The following is a 26,122-nucleotide window of genomic DNA, read 5'->3' as shown; positions in this document are numbered from 1 at the left end:
CCGATGAGTGCGTGTAGTCATAGGGTTTGTTTGTTTGTTTGTTTGTTTGTTTGTTTTAGCACATGGCGAAAGTACCAGCTGCTGTTGAAATAATGTCTGTGCACCTATCTAAATGGTCATGAAATGCTATCCAAATCATTTATTTGCTTTTTCTCCTTTTGCAATTCACAATGCGGGGGAGGGATAAGATGCTTGACTTCTGATGACTGTTTTGAAAACTGGGGACACAAACACATGTCAGATAGCATGAGATTCTCTTCTCCTCCCACCTTTTGGAGGCAATAAACGTGCTAAGGTTTAAGATTCCGTAGAAGAAATTAATTTTTATGAATTCTCTTCTTGGATTAGAATCCTGAGGTTATTTGAAATTAATGCGGTGTGAATTCGGAGCTACTCTGGGATTTACTTCTGTGGAACTTGGCTCTTCAATTACAGAGACTCTGTGTGGTGTGAGGATAATTTCATGGCGCCTGCTTGAGGAATGGAAGGGATGCCCACTTGAGGTAGCATGATAAAGGGTGGCAAGTTGTACCACAGCTATTTGTGACACTGTCTAGTCCCTTTCCTCCCACCCCCAGCATCCCTCAACCACCGTGATCTTTGCTGATTGCCACCTAACCCATTATTATGCCCAGGTAACTTAGCACACAGGTACCTTCTTAGATGCCATAAAATAGTTGTATATTTATATTTCTTTTAAGCCAAGTTGATGAATGGAAATCTGAATTTGTCGAATACTTAAGGGAGGCAATTATTTCTAGAGGGATTGTTTTGCTCCTTGAAGGATTTGCAGTAGAATAATTAGTTGATTTCTAGTTCTTTTTGCACATAGATTTTACAGAGCACTTCTACTGGGCAAAGTGAGTCATAGTGAAGCATCAAAATTCAAACTGTAATCTACATCTGGTCTTTACCGGAAAATTTACTTTTCAGAATTTTCAGGTCATTTGGCCCTGTGTAAATCTCCTCCTGTTCCCACCTTCCTTAAGTCTTATGTAGTGCAGGGTGTGTGTGTGAGTGTGTGTGTGTGTGTGTGTTACTGCTTTGCTTCTGCTCTGTGGAGTTTTCCTCCCTCACAGTTTGGGAATGGTAAGAGCCTATTCTGTTATGCTTCTACAGTCAGTTTTTATTTATTTTTAATTTTATTATTTTTAAAAGATTTTATTTATTTATTTGATAGAGCACAAGCAGGGGGAGCTACAGAGGGAGAGGGAGAGGCAGCCTCTCCTGCTGAGCAGGGAGGCCGACATGGGACTTGATCCCAGAACCCTGGGATCATGGCCTGAGCTGAAGTCAGACCCTTAACTGACTGAGCTACCCAGGTGCCCCACATCACTTAGTTTAAAAAATAAAATATTACCAACATAGTTGAAGTCACCTTGGTTACCCATCCTAATTGCGTTTCCCATGCGCCCCCTAAACAGTAACCACTATCCTGAGTTTGGTGATTTTGCCCTCATGTGTTTTATACTTTTACTACACATGTGGCTATTGTTTTTAGTGGTGGCTAACAAGATCCATGAGAAATGAGCTAGAAGTGTTGAGAAGCCATGTGTGGAAGGTGTTGTAGATCTCCAGCCTCACAACCATGACGTGTGTAGAAAGGGTAAAGTTTGGACACCTCCCATCAGAGGTGCCCAGCCCTTATCCCGTGGTTTGGCTGTTTGGCTGCTGTCTTTCCTGGAATGGAGTCCCACCCAAGGACTATAGCCCAGCCTCTTTGTCCTCTCTTGTACCATTGCGCAGAAAGAAATTGTGCAGCCAGGATTTTACATCCCCAAGAACACCCTTGAACTGACTGAGTCTGTCCACCCTCTTTGTTTATCTCCAGTTTGGGGAGTCTGGGCCCTTGGGTTACTCTGGTCTCTCCAACTCATTGCCTTTTGGTCTCCTTCTTGTCTGTCCTTCCACTCCTTGGTTTGGTGTTTTTTCACTGTATACTCAGTATTTGCATTTCTTAGAAAGAACCTTCAGACCTTCCACTGGGAGCTGCTTGTGGGCAGGGGCAGCCTGGGTCCCTGGGAGCACCCTCTTTTTTGAGTCCTGGAGGGTCACCTGCCAGCTATGGGTGGCCTTGAGCACATATTTACTGTAGTATTGGTAGAGAGTCTTGTGATACCAACTGTCTGGGGAAGGAGAGGACAGGTATACACCTGAGTTGGAGGTTCAGCTTGCGGGCTGAATGAGCCTGACTATCCTACCGGGTTTCAACCAGCTCTTCCTTCAGCCGGTCATTTATCCTACTGAGTCCAGCAGGAGGGGACACTGGGTCCTACCTGGTGGGGCTTGTAGGTTCAACTTTGAAATCCTTAGATAGAGGCGGAAGTTGGAGCATTTGCTATAGTCATTTATTCCCAGAACTCAATGACTAGAGATGATTGACTTCTTTTGACCTCTTTGGCCTCTTGAGGCTGGACAAGCTTGCCAAGAGCTTTGCCTGCACCTCTCACCAGCATGCCATTCTTCCCTTCTTGACTTGGGTGCTTGTCCTTCTGGAGCTCCTGGTCTCAATTCCTCGCTTCTGCCCATTCCCTCACTCCCTTCCCCTCTCAGTCACATTTACTCTCTTGGTTTTCTTGGCCCTGAACATGTCCTCCTCCTAACACAGAACCTTACATAACTATGTTAAGGCAATGGCCACCTTTTCTCAGTGTTTCTGCGGGACCATCATGGTAACTCTGACCAGTGGTGTTAACCTTCCCAGCACATGAACTGCCCTTCCTCCCTATACCCTTATCTGCAAGGGTAAATCTCCAAGTCTGTCATGGCACCACTTCTGCCTTGTGCTGTGGTTCCTTGTCTCTGTTCTTGATTAATCTTTTTTTTTTAAAGTTTTTATGTTAATCCCAGGTAGTTAACGCACAATGTTATATTACTTTAAGGTGTACAGTTTAGTAATTCTACACTTCCGTACATCACCCTGTGCTTATTATGGCAAATGCACTCCTTAATCCCCATCACCTATTCCTCCCATCCCTCCACCCATCTCCCTTCTGGTACCACCAATTGGTTCTCTGTAGTTAAGAGTCTCTTTCTTGGTTTCTCTCTCTCTTTCCCCTTTGCGCATTTGTTTTATTTCCACGCATGAGTGAAATCATATGGGATTTATCTTTCTCTGACTAACTTATTTCACTTAGTATTATATTCTCTAGCTCCATCAGTGTCTTCACAAATGGCAAGACTTGTTCTTTTCTGAGTAATATTCCAGTCTCTGTGTGTGTGTGTGTGTCTATATATATCTGTATAGACACACACACACACACACACATATACATACATATATATAACATATATATCCTTATCCATTCATCATTAAGTGGACACTTGGGCTGCTTCCATATCTTGGCTATTGTAGATAGCACTGCTATAAACATAGGGATGCAGGTATCCCTTTGAGTGTTTTTATATTCTCTAGGTACCTACCCAGTAGTGCAATTTCTGGATCATAGAGTAGTTCTATTTTTAACTTTTTGAGGAAACTGCATGCTGTTTTCCAGAGTGGCTGCACCATTTTGCATTCCTACCAACATTACAAGAGGGTTTCTTTTTCTCCACATCCTCACTAACACCTGTTGTTTTTTATTTTGTTGATTTTAACCATTCTGACATGTGTGAGGGGATAGCTCCCTGTAGTTTTGATTTGTATTTTTCTGATGGTAAGTGATGATGAGTATCTTTTCATGTGTCCTCCGGTGGCCATCTGCAGTCTTCTTTGGAGACATGTCTGTTCATATTTCTGCCTATTTTTTAATTGGATTATTTGTTTTTTAGGTGTTGAGTTTTAAAAGTTCTTTATATATTTTGGATACTAACCCTTTATTGGATATATCATTAGCAAATATCTTCTACCATTCTGTAGGTTGCCTTTTAGTTTTGTTGATTGTTTCCTTTGCTGTGCAGAAGCATTTTATTTTTATGAAGTCCTGGTAGTTTCCTCAGGAGACATATCTAGAAAGAAGTTGCTATAGTTAATGTCAAAGAAGTCACTGCCTGCGTTCCCTTCTAGGATTTCTGTGTTTTCATGTCTCACATTTAGGTGTTTAATCCATTTTGAATATTTATTTAAGTATATGTTTATGTATTTTTAAGGTAGGCTTCATGACCAACATGGAGCCCAGTGTGGGGCTTGAACTCACGACACAGATCAAGACCTGAGCTGAAATCAAGACTTGGATGCTTACCTGACTGAACCACTCAGGCATCCCTATTTTGAATTTCTTTTTGTGTATGGTGTAAGAAAGTCCAATTTTCCCAACATTGTTTGTTGAAGAGAAATTCTTTTTTCCATTTTCTGCTTTGTTGGAGATTAATTCACCCTAAAATTGTGGGTTCATTTCTGGATTTTCTTTTCTGTTCCATTGATCTATGTGTCTATTTTTGTGCCAGTACCATACTGTTCTCATTACTATAGCTTTGTAATATAATTTGAAATCCAGAATTGTGATGGTTACAGCTTTACTTTTCTTTTTCAAGATTGCTTTGGCTATTTGAGGTCTTTTGTGGTTCCAAACAAATTTTCAGATTGTTGGTTCTAGCTCTGTGAAAATGCTGTTGGTGTTTTGATAGAGATTGCATTAAATGTGTACATTGCTTTGGGGAGTACAGACATTTCAACAGTGTTTGTTCTTCCAATGTCTTTCCATTTCTTTGTGTTGTCTTCAATTTCTTTCATCAGTGTTTTATAGTTTTCAGAGTAGAGGTCTTTGGTTTAACCTCTTTGGTTAAGTTTATTCCTAGCTATCTTACTGTTTTTCGTACAATCATAAATGGGATTGTTTTCTTGATTTCTCTTTCTGCTGCCTCATATTAGTGTATAGAAGTGCAACAGATTTCCACACATTGATTTTATATTCTGGAACTTTACTGAATTTGTGTATCAGTTCTAGCTGCTGTTTGTTGGAGTCTTTTCCGGGTTTCCACATAGAGTATCATGTCACCTGCAAATAGTGAAAGTTTGGCTTCCTCCTTGCCAATTTGGATGCCTTTTCTTTCTTTTTGTTGTCTGATTGCTGTGCCTAGGACTATAGTACTATGTTGAATAGAAGTGGTGAGAGTGGACATCCTTGTCTTGTTCTTTTTGTTTTGTTTTGTTTTGTTTTTTTAAGATTTTTAATGTATTTATGTGACAGAGACATAAGAGAGGGAACACAGCAGGGAGAGTGGGAGAGGGAGAAGCAAGCTTCCTGCCCAGCGGGGAGCCTGATGTGGGGCTGGATCCCAGGATCCTGGGATCATGACCCGAGCCTAAGGCAGACACCTAATGACTGAGCCACCCAGGTGCCACCCCCTTGTCTTGTTCTTGACCTTGGGGAAAAGCTCTCAGTTTTTCTCCATTAAGGATGATGTTATCTGTGCATTTTTCATAAATGGCTTTTATTACGTTTAGTATGTTCCCTCTAAACCTGCCATTTTATTGTGAATGGATATTGTACTTTGTCAAATGCTTTTTCTTTGTCTGTTGAAATTATCATATGGTTCTTAGCCTTTCTCTTATTGATGTGATATATCATATTGATTTGCAAATATTGAACCACACTTGCAACCTAGCAATAAATCCCACTTGATCATGGTGAATGATTTTTTTTAATGGACTGTTGGATTCGGTTTCTACTATTTTGTTGAGGATTTTTGCATCTATGTTCATTGGAGATATTGGCCTGTAGTTCTCCTTTTTGGTTGTATCTTCTGGTTTTGGTTTCAGGGTAATGCTGGCCTTATAGAATGAATTTGGAAGTTTTCCTTCCTTTTCTATTTTTTTTTTAAGATTTTATTTATTTTATTTGACAGACAGAGATCACAAGTAGGCAGAGAGGCAGGCAGAGAGATAGAGGAAGAAGCAGGCTCGCCACCGAGCAGAGAGCCCGATGTGGGGCTCGATCCCAGAACCCTGGGATCATGACCTGAGCTGAAGGCAGAGGCTTTAACCCACTGAGCCACCCAGGCGCCCCTCCTTTTCTATTTTTTTAAAATTTTTTATTAACATATAATGTGTTATTAGCCCCAGGGGTGCAGGTCTATGAATCTCCAGGTTTACGCACTTCACAGCACTCACCATAGCCATACCTTCCCCAATGTCCATAACCCAACCACACTCTCCCTAGCTCCCTCCCCCTCGGCAACCCTCAGTTTGTTTTGTGAGATTAAGAGTCTCTTATGATTTGTCCCCCTCCTGATCTCATCTTGTTTCATTTTTTCCTTCCATACCCCCCAAGCCCCCTACGTTGCCTCTCAACTTCCTCATATCAGGGAGATCATATGATAATTGTCTTTGATTGACTTATTTCCCTCAGCATAATACCCTCTAGTTCCATCCATGTCGTTGCAAATGGCAAGATTTCATTTCTTTTGATGGCTGCATAGTATTCCATTGTATATATACATCACATCTTCTTTATCCATTCATCTGTTGATGGACATCTAGGTTCTTTCCATAGTTTGGCTATTGTGGACATTGCTGCTATAAACATTCGGGTGCACATGCCCTTTTGAATCACTACATTTGTATCTTTAGGGTAAGTACCCAGTAGTGCAATTGCTGGGTCATAGGATAGCTCTATTTTCAACTTTTTGAGGAACCTCCATGCTGTTTTCCAGAGTGGCTGCACCAGCTTGCATTCCCACCAACAGTGTAGGAGGGTTCCCTTTTCTCTGCATCCTCACCAGCATCTGTCATTTCCTGACTTGTTAATTTTAGCCATTCTGACTGGTGTGAGCTGGTATCTCATTGTGGTTTTGATTTGAATTTCCCTGATGCCGAGTGATATGGAGCACTTTTTCATGTGTCTGTTGGCCATCTGGTGTCGTCTTTGCTGAAATGTCTGTTCATGTCTTCTGCCCATTTCTTGATTGGATTATTTGTTCTTTGGGTGTTGAGTTTGCTAAGTTCTTTATAGATTTTAGATACTAGCCCTTTACCTAATATGTCGTTTGCAGATACTTCTCCCATTCTATCTGTTGTCTTTTGGTTTTGTTGACTGTTTCCTTTGCTGTGCAGAAGCTTTTGATCTTGATGAAGTCCCAATAGTTCATTTTCCCTCTTGCTTCCCTTGCCTTTGGCAACATTTCTAGGAAGAAGTTGCTGTGACTGAGGTTGAAGAGGTTGCTGCCTGTGTTCTCCTCAAGGATTTTGATGGATTCCTTTCTCACATTGAGGTCTTTCACCCATTTGGAGTCTATTGTTGTGTGTGGTGTAAAGAAATGGTCCAGTTTCATTTTTCTGCATGTGGCTGTCCAGTTTTCCCAACACCATTTGTTGAAGAGACTTTTTTCCATTGGACATTCTTTCTTGCTTTGTCGAAGATTAGTTGACCATAGAGTTGAGGGTCTATTTCTGGGCTCTCTATTCTGTTCCACTGATCTATGTGTCTGTTTTTGTGCCAGTACCATACCATCTTGATGATGACAGCTTTGTAATAGAGCTTGAAGTCTGGAATTGTGATGCCACCAACTTTGGCTTTCTTACCCAACATTCCTCTGGCTATTCGAGGTCTTTTCTGGTTCCATATAAATTTTAGGATTATTTGTTCCATTTCTTTGAAAAAAATGGAAGGTATTTTGATAAGGATTCCATTAAACGTGTAGATTGCTTTAGGTAGCATAGACATTTTCACATTATTTTGTTCTTCCAATCCATGAACATGGAACATTTTTCCATTTCTTTGTGTCTTCCTTAATTTCTTTCATGAGTACTTTATAGTTTTCTGAGTACAGATTCTTTGCCTCTTTGGTTAGGTTTATTTCTAGGTATCTTATGGTTTGGGGTGCAATTTAAATGGGATTGAGTCCTTAATTTCTTTCTTCTGTCTTGTTGTTGATGTATAGAAATGCACTGATTTCTATGCATTGATTTTATATCCTGACACTTTACTGAATGCCTGTATGAATTCAAGCAGATTTGGAGTGGAGTCTTTTGGGTTTTCCATGTAAAGTATCATATCATCTACAAAGAGTGATAGTTTTACTTCTTTTTTGCCAGTTTGGATGCCTTTAATTTCTTTTTGTTGTCTGATTGCTGAATCTAGGACTTCTAGTATTATGTTGAATAGCAGTAGTAATAATGGACATCCCTGCCATGTTCCTGACCTTAGTGGAAAAGCTCTCAGTTTTTCTCCATTGAGAATGATATCTGCGGTGGGTTTTTCATAGATGGCTTTGATGATATTGAGGTATGTATCCTCTATCCCTACACTATGAAGAGTTTTGATGAGGAAAGGATGCTGTACTTTGTCAAGTGCTTTTTCAGCATCTATTGAGAGTATCATATGGTTCTTGTTCTTTCTTTTATTAATGTATCAGACTGATTGATTTGCGGATGTTGAACCAACCTTGCAGCCCTGGAATAAATCCCACTTGGTAGTGGTGAATAACCCTTTTAATGTATTGTTGGATTCTATTGGCTAGTATTTTGGTGAGAATTTTCACATCTGTGTTCATCAAGGATATTGGTCTGTAGTTCTCTTTTTTGATGGGGTCTTTGTCTGGTTAGGGATCAATGTAATGCTGGTCTCATAAAATGAGTTGGAAATTTTCCTTCCATTTCTATTTTTTGGAGAGTTTCAGGAGAATAGAAACTACTTCTTCTTTAAATGCTTGATAGAATTCCCCTGGGAAGTCATCTGGCCCTGGGCTCTTGTTTGTTGGGAGATTTTTGATGACTGCTTCAATCTTCTTACTGGTTATGGGTCTGTTCAGGTTTTCTATTTCTTCCTGGTTCAGTTGTGGTAGTTTATATGTCTTTGGGAGTGCATCCATTTCTTCTAGATTGTCAGATTTGCTGGCGTATAGTTGCTCATAATATGTTCTTATAATTGTTTGTATTTCTTTGGTGTTGGTTGTGATCTCTCCTCTTTCATTCATGATTTTATTTATTTTTGTCCATTCTCTTTTCTTTTTGATAAGTCTGGCCAGGGGTTTATCAATCTTATTAATTCTTGAAAAGAACCAGATCCTAGTTTTGTTGATTTGTTCTATTGGTTTTTGTTTTTGTTTTTGTTTTTTTGTTTCTATTTCATTGATTTCTGCTCTGATCTTTATTATTCCTCTTCTCCTGCTGGGTTTAAGCTTTCTTTGTTATTCTTTCTCAAGCTCCTTTAGGTGTAGGGTTAGGTTGTGTATTTGAGACCTTTCTTGTTTCTTGAGAAAGGCTTGTACTGCTCTGTTTCCCTTTCAGGACTGCCTTTGCTGCATCCCACAGATTTTGAACTGTTGTGTTTTCATTATCATTTGTTTCCATGAATTTTTTAAATTCTTCTTTAATTTCCTGGTTGACCCATTCATTCTTTAGATGGATGCTCTTTAGTTTCCATGTATTTGGATTCTTTCCAAATTTCCTCTTGTGATTGAGTTCTAGCTTCAGAGCATTGTGGTCTGAAAATATGCAAGGAATCATCCCAATCTTTTGATAATGGTTGAGACCTGATTTAGGACCAAGAATGTGATCTATTGTGGATAATGTTCCATGTGCACTGGAGAAGAATGTGTATTCTGTTGCTTTGGGATGGAATGTTCTGTATATATCTGTGATGTCCATCAGGCCCACTGTGTCATTTAAGGCCTTTATTTCCTTGTTGATCTTTTGCTTGGATGATCTGTCCATTTCAGTGAGGGGAGTGTTAAAGTCCCCTACTACTATTGTATTATTGTTGGTGTGTTTCTTTGATTTTGTTATTAATTACTTTATGTAGTTGGCTGCTCCCATGTTAGGAGCAGAGATATTTAAAATTGTTAGATCTTCTTGTTGGACAGACCCTTTGAGTATGATATAGTGTCCTTTCTCATCTCTTATTATAGTCTTTAGCTTAATATCTAATTGATCTGATATAAGGATTGCCACCCCAGCTTTCTTTTGATGTCCATTAGCATGGTAAATGGTTTTCCACCCCCTCACTTTAAATCTGGAGGTATCTTTGGGTCTAAAATGAGTTTCTTGTAGACAGCATATTGATGGATTGTTTTTTTTGATCCATTCTGATACCCTGTGTCTTTGATTGGGGCATTTAGCCCATTTACATTCAGATTAACTATTGAGAGATATGCATTTAGTGCCATTGTATTGCCTGTAAGGTGACTGTTACTGTATATTGTCTCTGTTCCTTTCTGGTCTACTAGTTTTAGGCTCTCTCTTTGCTTAGAGGACCCCTTTCAATATTTCCTGTAGAGCTGGTTTGGTGTTTACAATTCTTTTAGTTTTTGTTTGTCCTGGACCTTTTTATGTCTCTTTCTATTTTCAATGATAGCCTAGCTGGATATAGTATTCTTGGCTGCATGTTTTTCTCCTTTAGTGCTCTGAATATATCATGCCAGCTCTTTCTGGCCTGCCAGGTCTCTGTGGATAAGTCTGCTGCCAATCTATTATTTTTACCATTATATATTACAGACTTCTTGTCCCGGGCTGCTTTCAGGATTTTCTCTTTGTCACTAAGACTTTTAAGTCTTACTATTAGATGATGGGGTGTGGACCTATTCTTATAGATTTTGATGGGATTCTCTGTGCCTCCTGGATTTTGATGTTTGTCCCCTTTGCCATATTAGGGAAATTGTCTACAATAATTTGCTCCAATATACCTTCTGCCCCCCTCTCTCTTTCTTCTTCTTCTGAAATCCCAATTATTCTAATATTGTTAAAATTTATGGTATCACTTATCTTTCGAATTCTCCCCTTGTTGTCCAGTAGTCATTTGTCTCTCTTTTGCTCAGCTTCTTTATTCTCCATCATTTGGTCTTCTATTCTCTCTTCTGCCTCACTAATTCTCTCTTCTGCCTCATTTATCCTAGCAGTAAGAACCTCCATTTTTGATTGCACCTCATTAATAGCTTTTTTGATTTCAGATTGGTTAGATTTTAGTATTTCTCCAGAAAGGGCTTTTATTTCTCCAGACAGAGTTTCTCTAATATCTTCCATGCCTTTTTTGAGCCCAGCTAGCACCTTGATAATCATCATTCTGAACTCTAGATCTGACATATTACCAATGTCTGTATTGATTAGGTCCCTAGTCTTCAGTATTGCCTCTTGTTCTTTTTTTTTGTGGTGAGTTTTTCCGCCTTGTCATTTTATCCAGATAAGAATATATGAACAAGAGAATAAAACACTAAAAGGGTGGCAAAGACCCCAGAAAAATGTATGTTAACCGAATCAGGAGACCCCAAAACATGGGGAGAAGAAAGGGGGTAAAAAGAAGTTTAAAAAAAATAAAAAAAATAGAAAAGGAAAAAAGAAAATATATATATTAGACTGGTGAATAGAACAGAACCAACCACCCACTTGGTTTGGGGAGTATTTTGGTCTCTTAGAAGAAAGTACCTCCCAAAATTTTAAAGAAAAAAACTTACATACACACACATACAAATACGGGTAAATATGATGAAAGGATGGAATATCACATAAAGATGAAAATTTTTTTAAAATGCTAAAAGAGTTGAGAAGATAAGCTGGTTGGGAAAATAAAGAAAAAGAAAGTGGAGAGAATTTGCTCAGTCTGGAGACTAGAACAAACCCTGTGCTAGATTTAGGGTATATTTTGATCTATTAGGAGAAGTTGTATCCCAAAATTTTTTAGAAGAAAAAACCCTATGTGTATACAAAAGATAAAGTTAGATACGACGGAGGATAAAATATGACTATAATAATAAAAGTTCAAAAAGATTTTTTTAAAAAAGTTATTGTTAAGATAAACTAGCTAAAAATGTTAAAAGAGTAAAGAGTAAAAGTTAAAAAAATTAGAATAAGAAAAAATAAAATTAAAAAAATTTAATTAACTTTTCAAGACCAAAGAATCATGGGGAGAAAGCCATGAACTCCATGCTTTGCTTTCCCCTCCTCTGGTATTCCACTGTTCTCCTTGATCAGTGAGCTTGGTCTTGGCTAGATTTCTTGCTGATCTTCTCTGGGGAGGGGCCTGTTGTAGTGATTCTCAAGTGTCTTTGCATGAGGTGGAATTGCACTGCCCTTACCAGGTGTCAGGCTAAGTAATCTTTTGGTTTGCTCGAGAGCTTTTGTTCCCTGAATGCTTTCCATAGAGCTCTGGAGGACAGTAATGAAAATGGCAGCTTCCCAATCTCCGGCTTGGAGGAGCCGAGAGCTTGCTGAGAGCTCAGGGCTCCACTCCTTGGTGCACCATCGGAGAAAAGTGCTCAATCACTCCCATCTCCCTGGGCTCTGGCCGTGCTCTGAGCTCACCCGTCCTGTGACCGAGAGCTTCTGTCTCTGGTACATAGCCCCTCCTGGAGTCTCCAGACCAGGCAGATTCCTACCACTCTTCCAGGGGGTCCTCCTCGGATCTTGTGGGGTCCCTGCTCAGTGGTCTGACTGTGCCACAGATCACAGTTTAAGGTAACCCTGAGCTGAGAGCTCACTCCTCTGCTCTGTCTCTGTAGCTGGCTTCTCCACTCTAATACCTGTGAGCTCTACACTACACTCAGACACCCACGATCCTTCTGTGACCCCGCGGGACCTGAGACCACACTGTCCCCACAAGGGCTCCACCCCTGCTTAGCCTCTGGAGCGATGTTCCTTAGTGGAGCAGACTTCTAAACATTCTGATTTTGTGCTCTGTTGTTCCGCTGCTTGCCAGGAGCTGGCCCCTCCCCTGTGTTCCCGTTGCTTTGGATTCACTTCTCCACAGGTCCTACCTTTCAGAAAGTGGTTGATTTTCTGTTTCTAGAATTGCTGCTCCTCTTCTCTTCAATCTCCTGTTGGATTTGTAGGTGTTTGGAATGGTTTGATAACTAGCTGAACTCCTGCTACCTGATGTCATCTCAGCCTGCTACTCCTCCCCTCCTTTTCCATTTTTTTGGAATAGTTTGAGAAGAATAAGATTTTAACTTTTCTGTAAATGTTTGGTAGAATTCACCTGTGAAGCCATCTGGTCCTGGGCTCTTGTTTGTTGGGAATTTTTAAATCACTGATTCAATTTCTTTGCTGGTAATTGGTCTGTTCGGATTTTCTTGACTAATCTTTATAGTGCTAGTTCTTATCCTAGATATTATATAAGAAAGTTTATTTTTAAAAAAACTGGGTAGAACACTTATTATAAGATTAGAAAAACAAATTTAAAAAAAATGTATAAAATAACATTGTTAACTGTAGGCATGAGACATTCGTGTAAAGAACTTTATATGAGAAGAAACTTTTTAAAAAGATTTACTTATTTTACAGAGAGTACTCACATAAGCACAATAGGGAGGGTGAGAGGAAAAGAGAGAATCTCAAGCAGACTGTCCACTGAGTGTGAAGACCTATGCGGGGCTTGATCTCATGACCTGAGCTGAAACTAAGAGTCAGATACTTAAACAACTGCACCACCCACGTACCCTGAAAATAAACTTTCATAAAATGTCTAGGCTTCCTGAATCTGAACAGACTTAGTCTAAACAGCATTTAAACAAAATCTAGAGTAGGTTAGAGGTAGACAAGGTCAAAATGGCTGGAGTCATTTTCCTTGGAACAGAAGAGGTTCAGAGATGAAGTCAGGCCATGGATAGAAGCGAGAGCCCAGCATAGGCTAGAGGTGAGAGAGTGCAACAGTGAGTCAGGGCACACAAACTGGTGGGGAAGTATAATAGTGCAGAGACACCATGCTTCTTGAAACAGATCGAAGCTGGTATCAGTGTCTTATACTGACTATGAAAATCTTGATGGCAAGGCTTAGCTGTATGAAGATGGTGGCTCTGCAGCTGACTGACAGAGTCAAGGGGACTTTCTGTGGCCAGCTCTGTGGCCAGCTCTCCCCAGTCCTTGGCAAACTCTGGCCTAAGACACAGCTTGACCCATTCTGGGTTCATGAAGACTTTTCGTTAGATGGATGCTAAGTTCTTCAAGTCTAGCAGATCTAACAATTTAAGAGGATTTAGTATACTTCAGACCCTTGTGTGTACCACTGGGAAGAACTTCCCACCATTAGCACCATTCACTGGGCAAGCTGTTCTTCACTGGGCACCTGTTATTGAAAGTCCTGATGTTCAACCATGTGGGCATGGGCTTTGAGCATCCTGTAATCTGGTAGGAAATATCTGTAAGTACAAGAAAGCCTATAGGGTAATGTGTAATAGGGGTGTTAGTGCTCCTTCCTCATACATAATGTAGATGGTATGATACTAGAATTGAAATTATAAAATATTTAAATGAATAGGCCATTTAAAAAATCTTACAGATTTTCATTTATATGCCTCAAATGTGATGACTGTATAAAAATAGTGTCACATTAAAAGCAGTGTTTGAGAAGGAAGCAGCTCGTTTTCCCTGATCTTGGATCCTGTTAACAGGGAAAAGAAGTTTCTGTTGCTTCATATGATGTGAAAGAGCTCCAGGTGGCCTTAACCTTGGATAGTCTTCCCTCGGTCCTCTGGTGCCTTCACTTCTTCAGACTGTTCAATCTTAGCTCTGGAAGCTTTGTGCCCTTTAATTAGGCATCCTTACTTCTGTCCTGCTTCTTCTAGCTCTGGGGTTTTTCTGACTAAAGTCTGGTGGTTCGTTTTGGAGTATTTTAGAGTCCCCTGCCCTTTCTATCTTGACCAGAGGAACAGAGTTATTTTTTGTATTTTATTTTTTATTTGATAAAGAGAGACACAGCAAGAGAAGGAACACAAGTTGGGGAGTGGAAGAGGTGGCTTTCTCTGCAGGAAGCCCAATGCAGGGCTTGATCCCAGGGCCCTGGGGTCATGACCTGAACAGAAGGCAGATGCTTAATGACTGAGCCATTCAGTGCCCCATGGAACAGATTTCTTCACCACTCAGTGTGGTTATATGCCCCCTAAATACTTTTTAGATGGTATTGCTAGCACATACACCCCACTTCTTAAAGAGTGTGTGTATATACACACTTATATACATATATATTTTCTAATATATTCATGTATATATATTTTTCTACACACACACACACACACACACACGCATGCACACCAGCTTTCTTTTTTTCTTGATTGCTATCAGATTGCTATCTAAGAATGCTACAATTTTATACCCAGTTGTTTCAGTACATGTGATTGTAGTCTAGTTTCCAAAAGTCTGAAGAACCCTGTTTGGGAATGAGACACAGTGATTCCTGGTTTTTTTCTTGTAAGACATGTGGCTTTTGAATTTGAACCACCATTTGCCTTCACCCAAACTATATATTCCGAAAATGGCTCTCTGTTTCTTCTGGCACAGAGTTACCATTTACAGCCACACTCTCCATTGTAGTGACATCCTTTTATAACATGGCAAGTGCCAGGCAATAATATTTTCTGCTAGCACTTCATTAATGCTTAGTTATTTCCTTCTCAGTAGCTCACAGATAACGTGCTCAGCTGCAGCAACCTGCCCCGCAGGATTTCTCACACATGGGGGAAGACGCTCTGGGGGTTGGACAGCACATGGCCACTGGTTGTCTTCTCAGGGATTCCATTCCCACTTTGCCCTCTGCCTTCTCCTGTGAGCACTGCTCTGCCAAACCTGCCACACCTCCCACCTGCTGAGGCCAGTGTGAATGGGGCCACCGTTTGGCCAAGGTCTGTGGTTCCCTGTTGGGCATAGGGCGCAGAGGTCAAAGTGGCTAGGAAGCTTGAGGAGAGAAGAAAGGTGGTAGAGCTCCCTGAGCCCTTGCTGCAGAAGTGGGTCATTCTCAGTGGGGACAGGCAGAGGCCTTTGTGGGCCATAGCATGTGTCTCTGACCTCACATCTTGCCTAGTATCCACATCCTGTGTTTTTCTCAGTCTGGAAAGGCACAGTTCAGGCCAAGAGGCCATTGTAGCCTGGGGCCCTGATGATTTTTTTGTTTTGTTTTATTTTTTTATTAATAGCTTTGTTGTGATATAATTTACATACCATACATTTCACCTACTTGAAGGTACAGTTCAGTGGCTTTTAGTATTTCAGATATGTGTAACTATCCCCACTGCCAATTTTATAATATTTTCATCATCTCAAAACCTAAAGGAAACCCTACCTTTTAGGCACCACCTCCGTCATTACCCCACCCCCTACCTCTCCAGTGCCAGGGACCTACTAATCAGCTTTCTATTTCTGTCTCTGTTACCTTTTTCTGGACTTTCATATGAATGGAATAGAATATGTGGTTACTCGTGACTGGCTTATCTCACTTAGCATAATGTTTCAAGATTCATCCATGTTAAAAAAAAAAGATTCATCCATGTTGTAGCATGTGTCACTATTTCATCCCTTTTCAAGGCAGCATAATATCCCATTGTATGGGTAGACCACATTTTGTTTATTTGCCTGTTGATGGATATTTGGGTTGTTTCATCTTTTGGCTGGTATTGATAATATCACTACAAATATTTGGATATAGATTTCTGTGTGGGTATCTGTTCTCATTTCTCTTGGGTATATACCAAAAGTAGAATGGTTGGGTCATGTGGTAACTTTAAGTTTTTCATTTCAGGAAATGCCAAGTGGTTTCCCAAAGTGGCTGCACCATTTGGCTTTCTTGTTAGCGGTGTATGACAGTTTCAATTTCTCCACATCTTTCTCACCATTTGCTGATCTGACTTTTTGATTTTTAGCCATACTAGTGGGTGTGAGCTCATGAGGTTTTAGAAGAATTTGGGGAGGATTTTCCCTTTCTAGTAGTTTTGAAATCCATTATATATAATTATATATAAATACATATTATAAATATAATTTAAATGCATAACTATATACAAAACACTTTTAAATGTAGCGTCTATAGAAGAATGGCTGCCAAGATGTCCTCTTGCCTGTCACAGTAATAAAGAAGATTTCAATATTTGCTCATTCAAATATTCTTACTGCTCCAAACCAATGTGGGAAACTTTGTAATGCATGAGGGAAGGGGATGGAAGGGGATGGGTGGAGAAGTGGGAGCAGGTGATATATTTTCAGGAACAGGAGATTGCCCTGTTGCTTATCTGTGTGTCTCACAGCTCCCCCATCTTTCAGGAGGACTGGCGTTGGCCCATGTGCTCTTCTTCTATCTGAAGTATTTGGTGCTCTTCGGTGTCCCAGCTCTGCTCATGCGCCTGGATGGACTCACGCCGCCACCCCTCCCTCGCTGTGTGAGCACCATGTTCAGTTTCACGGGGATGTGGAGGTCGGTAGTTTGTTTTATTAAAGGCTTTTGGGGATGTCCAGTGGGAGAAGCCATGGCTTGGCAAGCTTCAGAGGGTTTGGGCCACCATCCTTTCTCTGTCCCTCACTCAAGCTACACTTGGCACTCGGCTCTCTTCATCTGTCTAATAGGATGACAATCTGTGCTTTCCGAACAACTCAAAATTACTGCCAAGCTGTGAAGATAATGTGAGATAAGACAATTTCTCTCCAGCTCTATGTACAAATGCACTTAGGCTGATGTGTAAATGGTGTCTTACTAACTTGGGATAGGCTGCAGTGGATTATTTTATTGCTTTCTGTTTTTCTTGAAAATGACCTCTGCCCATGTGGGACTGTCAGTTAAAAACAACAGAATTAGGATAATAGAATAGGTCCCTGTTGGCATTTACTAGCTCCCAGATCTGGGACAATTTACTAAATTTCTCTAAGTTTCAATTTTCTTCTCTCTTAAATGGCAATAATAATAGTGAGGGTGATTATACCCATATTTGAGCGTTGTTTTGAATATTAAATAAACTGATGTATTTAAGGCATTTGGCACATAGATGTTTACAAATGTTAGCTTTTTAATCCTTTTATTGTTCCTATACTTGATGCACATGGATAGACAGATGTGTTTTCTGAGTTTTCTTTCTCTTCTTGATTTTGCCCCATAAACGTATGGCTGGCCTGGAGTTTTTGTTCCAAGAGATCCCTCAGCCCCCTGCTGTTTCTAATGTTCTCCAGATGGGCTTGCTTGCTGCTGTGTGTTTCTTATCACTCCGAATGTGCGATAAGTGACAGGCTTGCTTTTGCAATTGCAGACCTAGTGGAGGAAGTTCAGCCTGGGGACCTACTCACTTGTGGGGGTCAGCACGTCTTAGGCACCTCCATTTCCCCAACCCATGCCTCATCCCTGCTCGAGTTGCTGTTCTGGCTCATTCACATGGCACTTTTCGTCTTATATTTCATCTCTGTAGGCAGAAGATAGAGGACCCAGGTAGAGGAAGAGCTCAGTGACTATTACCGTATCTGATGTTGCTGTTAACAAAGGTGTAGGTAGCCTGTGACGGGCCATAGCAGCTTCCGTAGCAGCTGATTATAGATGTTGAAGTTTTTTAAACCTCTGAAATGCATTTTGTTATTGGTTCAGTTTGCTTCTTGGGATTAGAAATTTCATATGGTTATTGCAAGTAATGTTAGAGGATTGCTTTGATTTGTCCTTAATTACGTCAATTATCCTAGGTTGCCCAGTTTTAATGGCAGGGTTGGAGAATGCTAGCAAAGGGGTTTTCTCTAGCCAGGGGGACACACAGGGGTTCTTGGTTAAAAGGTGATCCTGGTTGCGGGGCTCTGCTAACTTCTGACTTGCTCATAAAATTAATTTACTAAACAAATGGGTTGGGACCCAGCACGATTTGGGGTCCTATCTCCAGTGACTGGTGTGCGCCTAGCATGGTTCCTCTGCCTCCCTGTGAATGCTCGCCCTCATGCAGTTCTTAGGAAGCATATTCTCCGAAAGGGCTTCTTGTGTCGGTTGGTATAATGAAAACCCATGACTCTTGGGCAGGCGTGCTAGACCCAGGCTCCTTGCCCATAGAGCTCAGCCCACGGATGGTCACAAGAGGCTGTTTGGACTGTTGACTGTATTTCACATTCAGAGTAGTTGTCTTCTTGTCCTTTATTATTTTAATTGATTTTTTTTTTTTTTTTTTTGTCCAATAACCTCTGTTGTCTATACACAACAAAAGCAGAGAGAGCGTATCTGCCAAGACCTTTTTCATTTTCGGTTAGAACTAGACTCAAATCATGTAGACTCAAGGTTGTGGAAACACTCTTCCCTCCCTCCCCTTAAAGTTTTAAGACAGATGTGGGCGAGAGAGTGATAGGAGATGCTATGAGCTGGAAGCTCTGGGTGAGCCCTGGGAGTGATACAGTTCTAGGGGGAAGTGCTTACGAGAGCTTGTGATGTAGTGACAAACATGGTCTTTTCTGGGAGTGACCTAGACTTTTATTTATTTTTATTTATTTCTTAAAGATTTTATTTATTTATTTGACAGAGAGATAGATCACAGGCAGAGCAGCAGGCAGAGAGAGAGTGGGAAGCAGGCTCCCCACTGAGCAGAGAGCCTGATTTGGAGCTCGATCCCAGGACCCTGAGATCATGACCTGAGTGGAAGGCAGAGGCTTAACCCACTGAGCCACCCTGGCAACCCAAGACTTTTAGCCTGGCTTTCCCCCCTCAGCTTACATGGGGTAGGTTTTCCCCTTCACAAGCTTTAGTTTGCTAAAGGGTTTCCCAGTTTGCCTGTTATACTTAGAAACATCTTGGTCTTTGTTCTTGTACACCGTGACCATGCCTCACTAAATAGTTGAATTTAGGAAGGGAGGTCAACTCTGCACTATAGTGCACAATTTAAGGCTCAGAAGAAATAGTTTTGAATTGAAAAAATAAACCTTATAGCTTCTCTTTTACACTGTTTGCAGATATTCCCCTGTCCTAAAGAGGAAATTTACCGTTTGCATTCGGGATCTGGTAGCCTAACCCTACAGCAGCCCTGGTCCCCATTCTTTAACTTTTCTCTGTAAAATGCACACTGAAGGAAAATAAAGTTTTGAACTTGTAGCTTCTGTACATCTAGCTTTATCTTAATATTTCTGAGCCATCTATCAAGGTGTTGCTGCAGACAGGGAATTGCCTCCTCCTCCTGGATAGGGGTCTGAAGGGACTGAGTCTCAAACAGATGTGAAAGCTGGCCATGCACATTACTCTGGGCAGTGGCAGCCAGTCATACGGTGACACAAAGGGAAGGGTGGATGGGAAGTGGAGGGAAGAAATTTAAAAACCGTATTCGCAGATTGTCTAGTGGTTACCTGGCCTTCTAGAAAGTCCATACTGAATTTGGTTTATTTATTTATTTTAGCCTTTATTTATTTGAGACAGCAAGAGAGAGCACAAGCCAGGAGGAGGGGCAGAGGGAGAGGGAGAGACTTCCCATTGAGCAAGGAGCCCAAAGTGGGGCTCGATCCAGGACCCTGGGATCATGACCTGAGCTGAAGATAGAAGCTTAACGGACTTAGCCACCCAGGTGTCCCTGGATGAGGTTTAGAACTGGTGATGAGAGATGAATTTTTAGCCTCCCATTTTAAAGGCAGCTTACACACCTGAACACCGTGCTGACTGATTGCAGCGTATTTCAGTCCGCTTACCAGTGAGAGAAGACTTGAAACCTGCAGCCTACTGTATCAGAGGTGTCTGAGCTCTACATCATAGAGCAGATGACACTGGCCATCAGCAGAGAGATAATGTTCATTGACATGCTAGTTCAAATTGGACATGAAAAATTGCTATTTACCCATTGAGCCCAGACTCGAAAGGTAAGACCTGGTGGGTTTATTTATTTATTTATTTATTCCCCTTCTAGCTCTTTGCTTTCATATAATTCCTGCTCATATATTTAGCGGCAGAACAAAACCCTAAGGAGTACATGTATTCCCACTTGTGTGATTTTTCTGTGACCTTACAGACCTGAGAAATTGAGAATTTTCTGCTTAATTTTTAGATTTCATGTTTTAATTTAGGTAGGCTGAGATCTGTAATGAGCATCTTTTGCTGGGAGTCATTAAAGATGACATTGCATGTCCGAGGTTTCAAATTAGAAGTCTGATCATGTTCCCCTGATTTGATTTTTAGCTATGGAAGCAAAGTGTGCAAAGTGATAGAATTTCTTGTGGTGGCTGGTGAGTTATGGGTCAATTTCAATTATCTCAGGAATTTTGCACAGCTTGCCCTCTGCCTTTCTTGAATTATGGTGCTCTCAGGTCTTCATAGGCAAACTCATGCATCACTGCCTAACCCAGAGAAATTTGGGTACTGCTAGACCTTAATCTGTGGGGACATTTTGGAATTGGGGCTGAGGTGGAGCCTGAACCTCTTCTTTCAGTGGGAAATTGATGGCATGAATTTTTAGGTCAATAGAAGAATTTAGGGCCTGGGTGAGAGTTGGTCCAGGCCTGTGGTAGATGATGAAAACTAGCTCTGCAAACTGCTGGCTTTGTGTTAGTCCTGCCTTTGAGTCATTTCTGACCTCAGGCTGCAGGAGTTGGTGAAGGACACACCTTGTCCACCAGCCCCGCTGGGTAGGCGGTGGGGGCAGCATGAACATAAAGGGGGAAAGATGGAAAGGGTGCCGTTGATATGCGTTCACTGTTTTTTGCAGGCACCCTGCTAACCAAGATCTTGTTACTAACTGTGTGACTTGGGTAAGTAATTAAAATGCTCTGGGCTAACCTTTTCATGTCTAAAATAGAGATAATAATAGCACTTGGTACACAGGGGCAATGTGAGGGTTGACCGAGCCTGGTGTTCAGTAGGTCCTCGGGAAGGAGTAGCTTCTAAGTGTTTTTTTGCACTTGCAAATCTAGCAAAGCCAGAGGTGACTGAGAAGTCAGCCTGTGGGTGTGTGGTATTGGGGAAGCAATGGGCAGTGATGGGACTGGCCGAGGAAAGGCTCCAGTCCAGCTCTGAGCCTGGGATGTGACAACTCAGAGATAAAGGCTGTGGTGGAGAAATCACGGGCTCTTTGCCCTCAGAGGAGAGATGGATCCACTCAATTCTCAGTTTTCTCTACTGTTGAATGAAAGAAAGACTCTTGTTGTCTATATTCCCTTCCATTTCTGTGTTTATATGAGCCCCAGCTGCATTAGATGGGGAGGACCACCAGGCCTTGGGGGTGGAGTCCTATCTCCCTCACCACCCATGTGGTTGGTCAAAAAGTCATTTAATCTCCTAATACCTCAATTTTCTGAGGCAGTAAAATAAAGCTCATCATAGGACTTGCCTCCCTGGGTTGTTGTGAGGCTTCAGTGAGACCAGAGCTAATGCAGGAACACAGGGCAGGTACACTGTAGACACTAAGATGTTAGCCAATAATCATAATTACAGATGTGTGCGTGAACTTCATACTGTGTGTTTTGTTTTGTGTTTTAAATTTCCTAGAAAAGACAGGCCCAATAGCATGGGCAGTGGAAGGAGGTGGAAGGTGGTAGAAATGGGAAGTAACATATGGAAAGCATGGATTTCAGAAGGAAAGCATGAGTTCCCTGTAATCTGCACTGATCTGAACTCTCCCTCACTGTAGGGGGTTCTTTTAGCATACAGTTTCCAGCTACTGGACATTTCTATTACCTCACATTTGGTCCTCCTGTCTTATCCCATCTCAACAGACTAGATAACATATTTCCTTTTCCCGACAGTTATATTTCTAAATCGCTTTACCTTTTTCTCCAAACGCAGACTTTCATAAATCAGAGTGGAATACCAAGTTGATGCAGATTTTATGAACCATTATTATGTTTTGGTTCCTGGATTTATTTTAACATCAAGTATAGATACTCTGTCTCCTCTCCATTCCCTCCCCCTATTACTGAGCAGACTCTCAGACTGGGGTCTTTCAGAGTCAGCAGCGCTCTGGCACAAGAAACACTGGGCAGCTTCTGACGGAGGGCTCTCTGGCTGCTCACCAGTGACTGAGAGCCCAGATCTGGAGCCTGACTCTGTGGCTTTGATCCTGGCTCTACTACTTATTTTCTGGGGAACCTCTCTGTGCCTCAGTTTCCTTCTCTGGAAAATGGAGATGTGACTGTGCCCGCCTCTGGGAACGGATACCCTGAGTCCACACCAGCTCACACCCACCGGCCTGTGAGCTCTTTGAGGACAGTGATCAGACCTTCTTCTTGGTTAACCCTGTGTCCCCCAGCACCCTCCTCAGGGCCCAGCCTGTAGTGGGTGCTCAGGAACTCTGTGCTGCCAGGAGGTATGGTTACTTTTCTCTGAAATCTTCATCATCAGGTCTTAAGAGCAAACTTTTCAAACTTCTCCGTGTGACAGCTGTGCAGCTTCTCTGTGTAGCGTGCCCCCTGTGTCGTTGCAGTGGGCGTTCCGGGCCTCGGCCACACTGATGCCTCATGTTCCTTACCTCCCTGTATGTGTCTCAGTGACTCTCAGTGGCTGGTGTGCCGAAATACTGTGTTGGCTTGCGGTTTCCTTGGGAATGAGTCTTCCTTGAAAGGAATGAGGAGTCAACACCTTCTTAACTTCATTCCTGTCTTTTTTTTTTATAAACATATAATATATTTTTATCCCCAGGGGTACAGGTCTGTGAATCGCCAGGTTTACACACTTCACAGCACTCACCATAGCACATACCCTCCCCAATGTCCATAATCCCACTCCCCCTCCCAACCTCCCTCCCCCCATCAACCCTCAGTTTGTTTTGTGAGATTAAGAGTCACTTATGGTTTGTCTCCCTCCCAATTCCATCTTGTTTCATTTACTCTTCTCCTACCCCCTTAACCCCCCATGTTGCATCTCTTCTCCCTCATATCAGGGAGATCATAAGATAGTTGTCTTTCTCCAATTGACTTATTTCGCTAAGCATGATACCCTCTAGTTCCATCCACGTCGTCGCAAATGGCAAGATTTCATTTCTTTTGACGGCTGCATAGTATTCCATCGTGTATATATACCACATCTTCTTTATCCATTCATCTGTTGATGGACATCTAGGTTCTTTCCATAGTTTGGCTATTGTAGACATTGCTGCTATAAACATTCGGGTGCATGTGCCCCTTCGGATCACTACGTTTGTATCTTTAGGGTAAATACCCAGCAGTGCAATTGCTGGGTCATAGGGTAGTTCTATTTTCAACATTTTGAGGAACCTCCATGCTGTTTTCCAGAGTGGTTGCACCAGCTTGCATTCCCACCAACAGTGTAGGAGGGTTCCCCTTTCTCCGCATCCTCGCCAGCATCTGTCATTTCCTGACTTGTTAATTTTAGCCATTCTGACTGGTGTGAGGTGATATCTCATGGTGGTTTTGATTTGTATTTCCCTGATGCCGAGTGATATGGAGCACTTTTTCATGTGTCTGTTGGCCATCTGGATGTCTTCTTTGCAGAAATGTCTGTTCATGTCTTCTGCCCATTTCTTGATTGGATTATTCGTTCTTTGGGTGTTGAGTTTGCTAAGTTCTTTATAGATTTTGGACACTAGCCCTTTATCTGATATGTCATTTGCAAATATCTTCTCCCATTCTGTCAGTTGTCTTTTGGTTTTGGTAACTGTTTCCTTTGCTGTGCAAAAGCTTTTGATCTTGATAAAATCCCAATAGTTCATTTTTACCCTTGCTTCCCTTGCTTTTGGCGATGTTCCTAGGAAGATGTTGCTGTGGCTGAGGTCGAAGAGGTTGCTGCCTGTGTTCTCCTCAAGGATTTGGATGGATTCCTTTCTCACATTGAGATCCTTCATCCATTTTGAGTTTATTTTCGTGTGTGGTGTAAGGAAATGATCCAATTTCATTTTTCTGCATGTGGCTGTCCAATTTTCCCAACACCATTTATGGAAGAGGCTGTCTTTTTTCCATTGGACATTCTTTCCTGCTTTGTCGAAGATGAGTTGACCATAGAGTTGAGGGTCTATTTCTGGGCCCTCTATTCTGTTCCATTGATCTATGTGTCTGTTTTTGTGCCAGTACCATGCTGTCTTGATGATGACAGCTTTGTAATAGAGCTTGAAGTCTGGAATTGTGATGCCACCAACTTTGGCTTTCTTTTTCAATATTCCTTTGGCTATTCGAGGTCTTTTCTGGTTCCATATAAATTTTAGGATTATTTGTTCCATTTCTTTGAAAAAAAAATGGATGGTACTTTGATAGGAATTGCATTAAATGTGTAGATTGCTTTAGGTAGCATAGACATTTTCACAATATTTATTCTTCCAATCCATGAGCATGGAACATTTTTCCATTTCTTTGTGTCTTCCTCAATTTCTTTCATGAGTACTTTATAGTTTTCTGTGTGTAGATTCTTAGTCTCTTTGGTTAGGTTTATTCCTAGGTATCTTATAGTTTTGGGTGCAATTGTAAAAGGGATTGACTCCTTAATTTCTCTTTCTTCAGTCTTGTTGTTGGTGTAGAGAAATGCAACTGATTTCTGTGCATTGATTTTATATCCTGACACTTTACTGAATTCCTGTACAAGTTCTAGCAGTTTTGGAGTGGAGTCTTTTGGGTTTTCCACATATAGTATCATATCATCTGCAAAGAGTGATAGTTTGACTTCTTTGCCGATTTGGATGCCTTTAATTTCCTTTTGTTGTCTGATTGCTGAGGCTAGGACTTCTAGTACTATGTTGAATAGCAGTGGTGATAACGGACATCCCTGTTGTGTTCCTGACCTTAACGGAAAAGCTTTCAGTTTTTCTCCATTGAGAATGATATTTGCGGTGGGTTTTTCATAGATGGCTTTGATAATATTGAGGTATGTGCCCTCTATTCCTACACTTTGAAGAGTTTTGATCAGGAAGGGATGCTGTACTTTGTCAAATGCTTTTTCAGCATCTATGGAGAGTATCATATGGTTCTTGTTCTTTCTTTTATTAATGTGTTGTATCACATTGATTGATTTGCGGATGTTGAACCAACCTTGCAGCCCTGGAATAAATCCCACTTGATCGTGGTGAATAATCCTTTTAATGTACTGTTGAATCCTATTGGCTAGTATTTTGGCGAGAATTTTTGCATCTGTGTTCATCAAGGATATTGGTCTGTAGTTCTCTTTTTTGATGGGATCCTTGTCTGGTTTTGGGATCAAGGTGATGCTGGCCTCATAAAATGAGTTTGGAAGTTTTCCTTCCATTTCTATTTTTTGGAACAGTTTCAGGAGAATAGGAATTAGTTCTTCTTTAAATGTTTGGTAGAATTCCCCTGGGAAGCCATCTGGCCCCGGGCTTTTGTTTGTTTGGAGATTTTTGATGACTGTTTCAATCTCCTTACTGGTTATGGGTCTGTTGAGGCTTTCTATTTCTTCCTGGTTCAGTTGTGGTAGTTTATATGTCTCTAGGAATGCATCCATTTCTTCCAGATTGTCAAAGTTGTTGGCGTAGAGTTGCTCATAGTATGTTCTTATAATTGTCTGTATTTCTTTGGTGTTAGTTGTGATCTCTTCTCTTTCATTCATGATTTTATTTATTTGGGTCCTTTCTCTTTTCTTTTTGATAAGTCTGGCCAGGGGTT

At 41.2% G+C, this 26,122-nt stretch overlaps 1 protein-coding gene across 3 annotated transcripts in view; it reads left to right on the top strand.

The window, feature by feature from the left end:
- HHAT (hedgehog acyltransferase) overlaps positions 1 to 26,122 on the top strand; it is a 332,511-nt gene that overhangs the window by 108,044 nt on the left and 198,345 nt on the right. For all 3 annotated transcript variants that reach the window (XM_047705012.1, XM_047705011.1, XM_047705010.1), the window contains exon 8: positions 16,898 to 17,048. In XM_047705012.1, coding sequence (XP_047560968.1) covers positions 16,898 to 17,048 — 151 coding nt within the window. The remainder of the gene's footprint in view (positions 1 to 16,897; positions 17,049 to 26,122) is intronic.

The sequence above is a fragment of the Lutra lutra genome, chromosome 15, assembly GCF_902655055.1.
Source record: "Lutra lutra chromosome 15, mLutLut1.2, whole genome shotgun sequence".
Lineage (NCBI taxonomy): Eukaryota > Metazoa > Chordata > Mammalia > Carnivora > Mustelidae > Lutra > Lutra lutra.
This window is presented reverse-complemented; position numbering and strand designations above follow the sequence as displayed.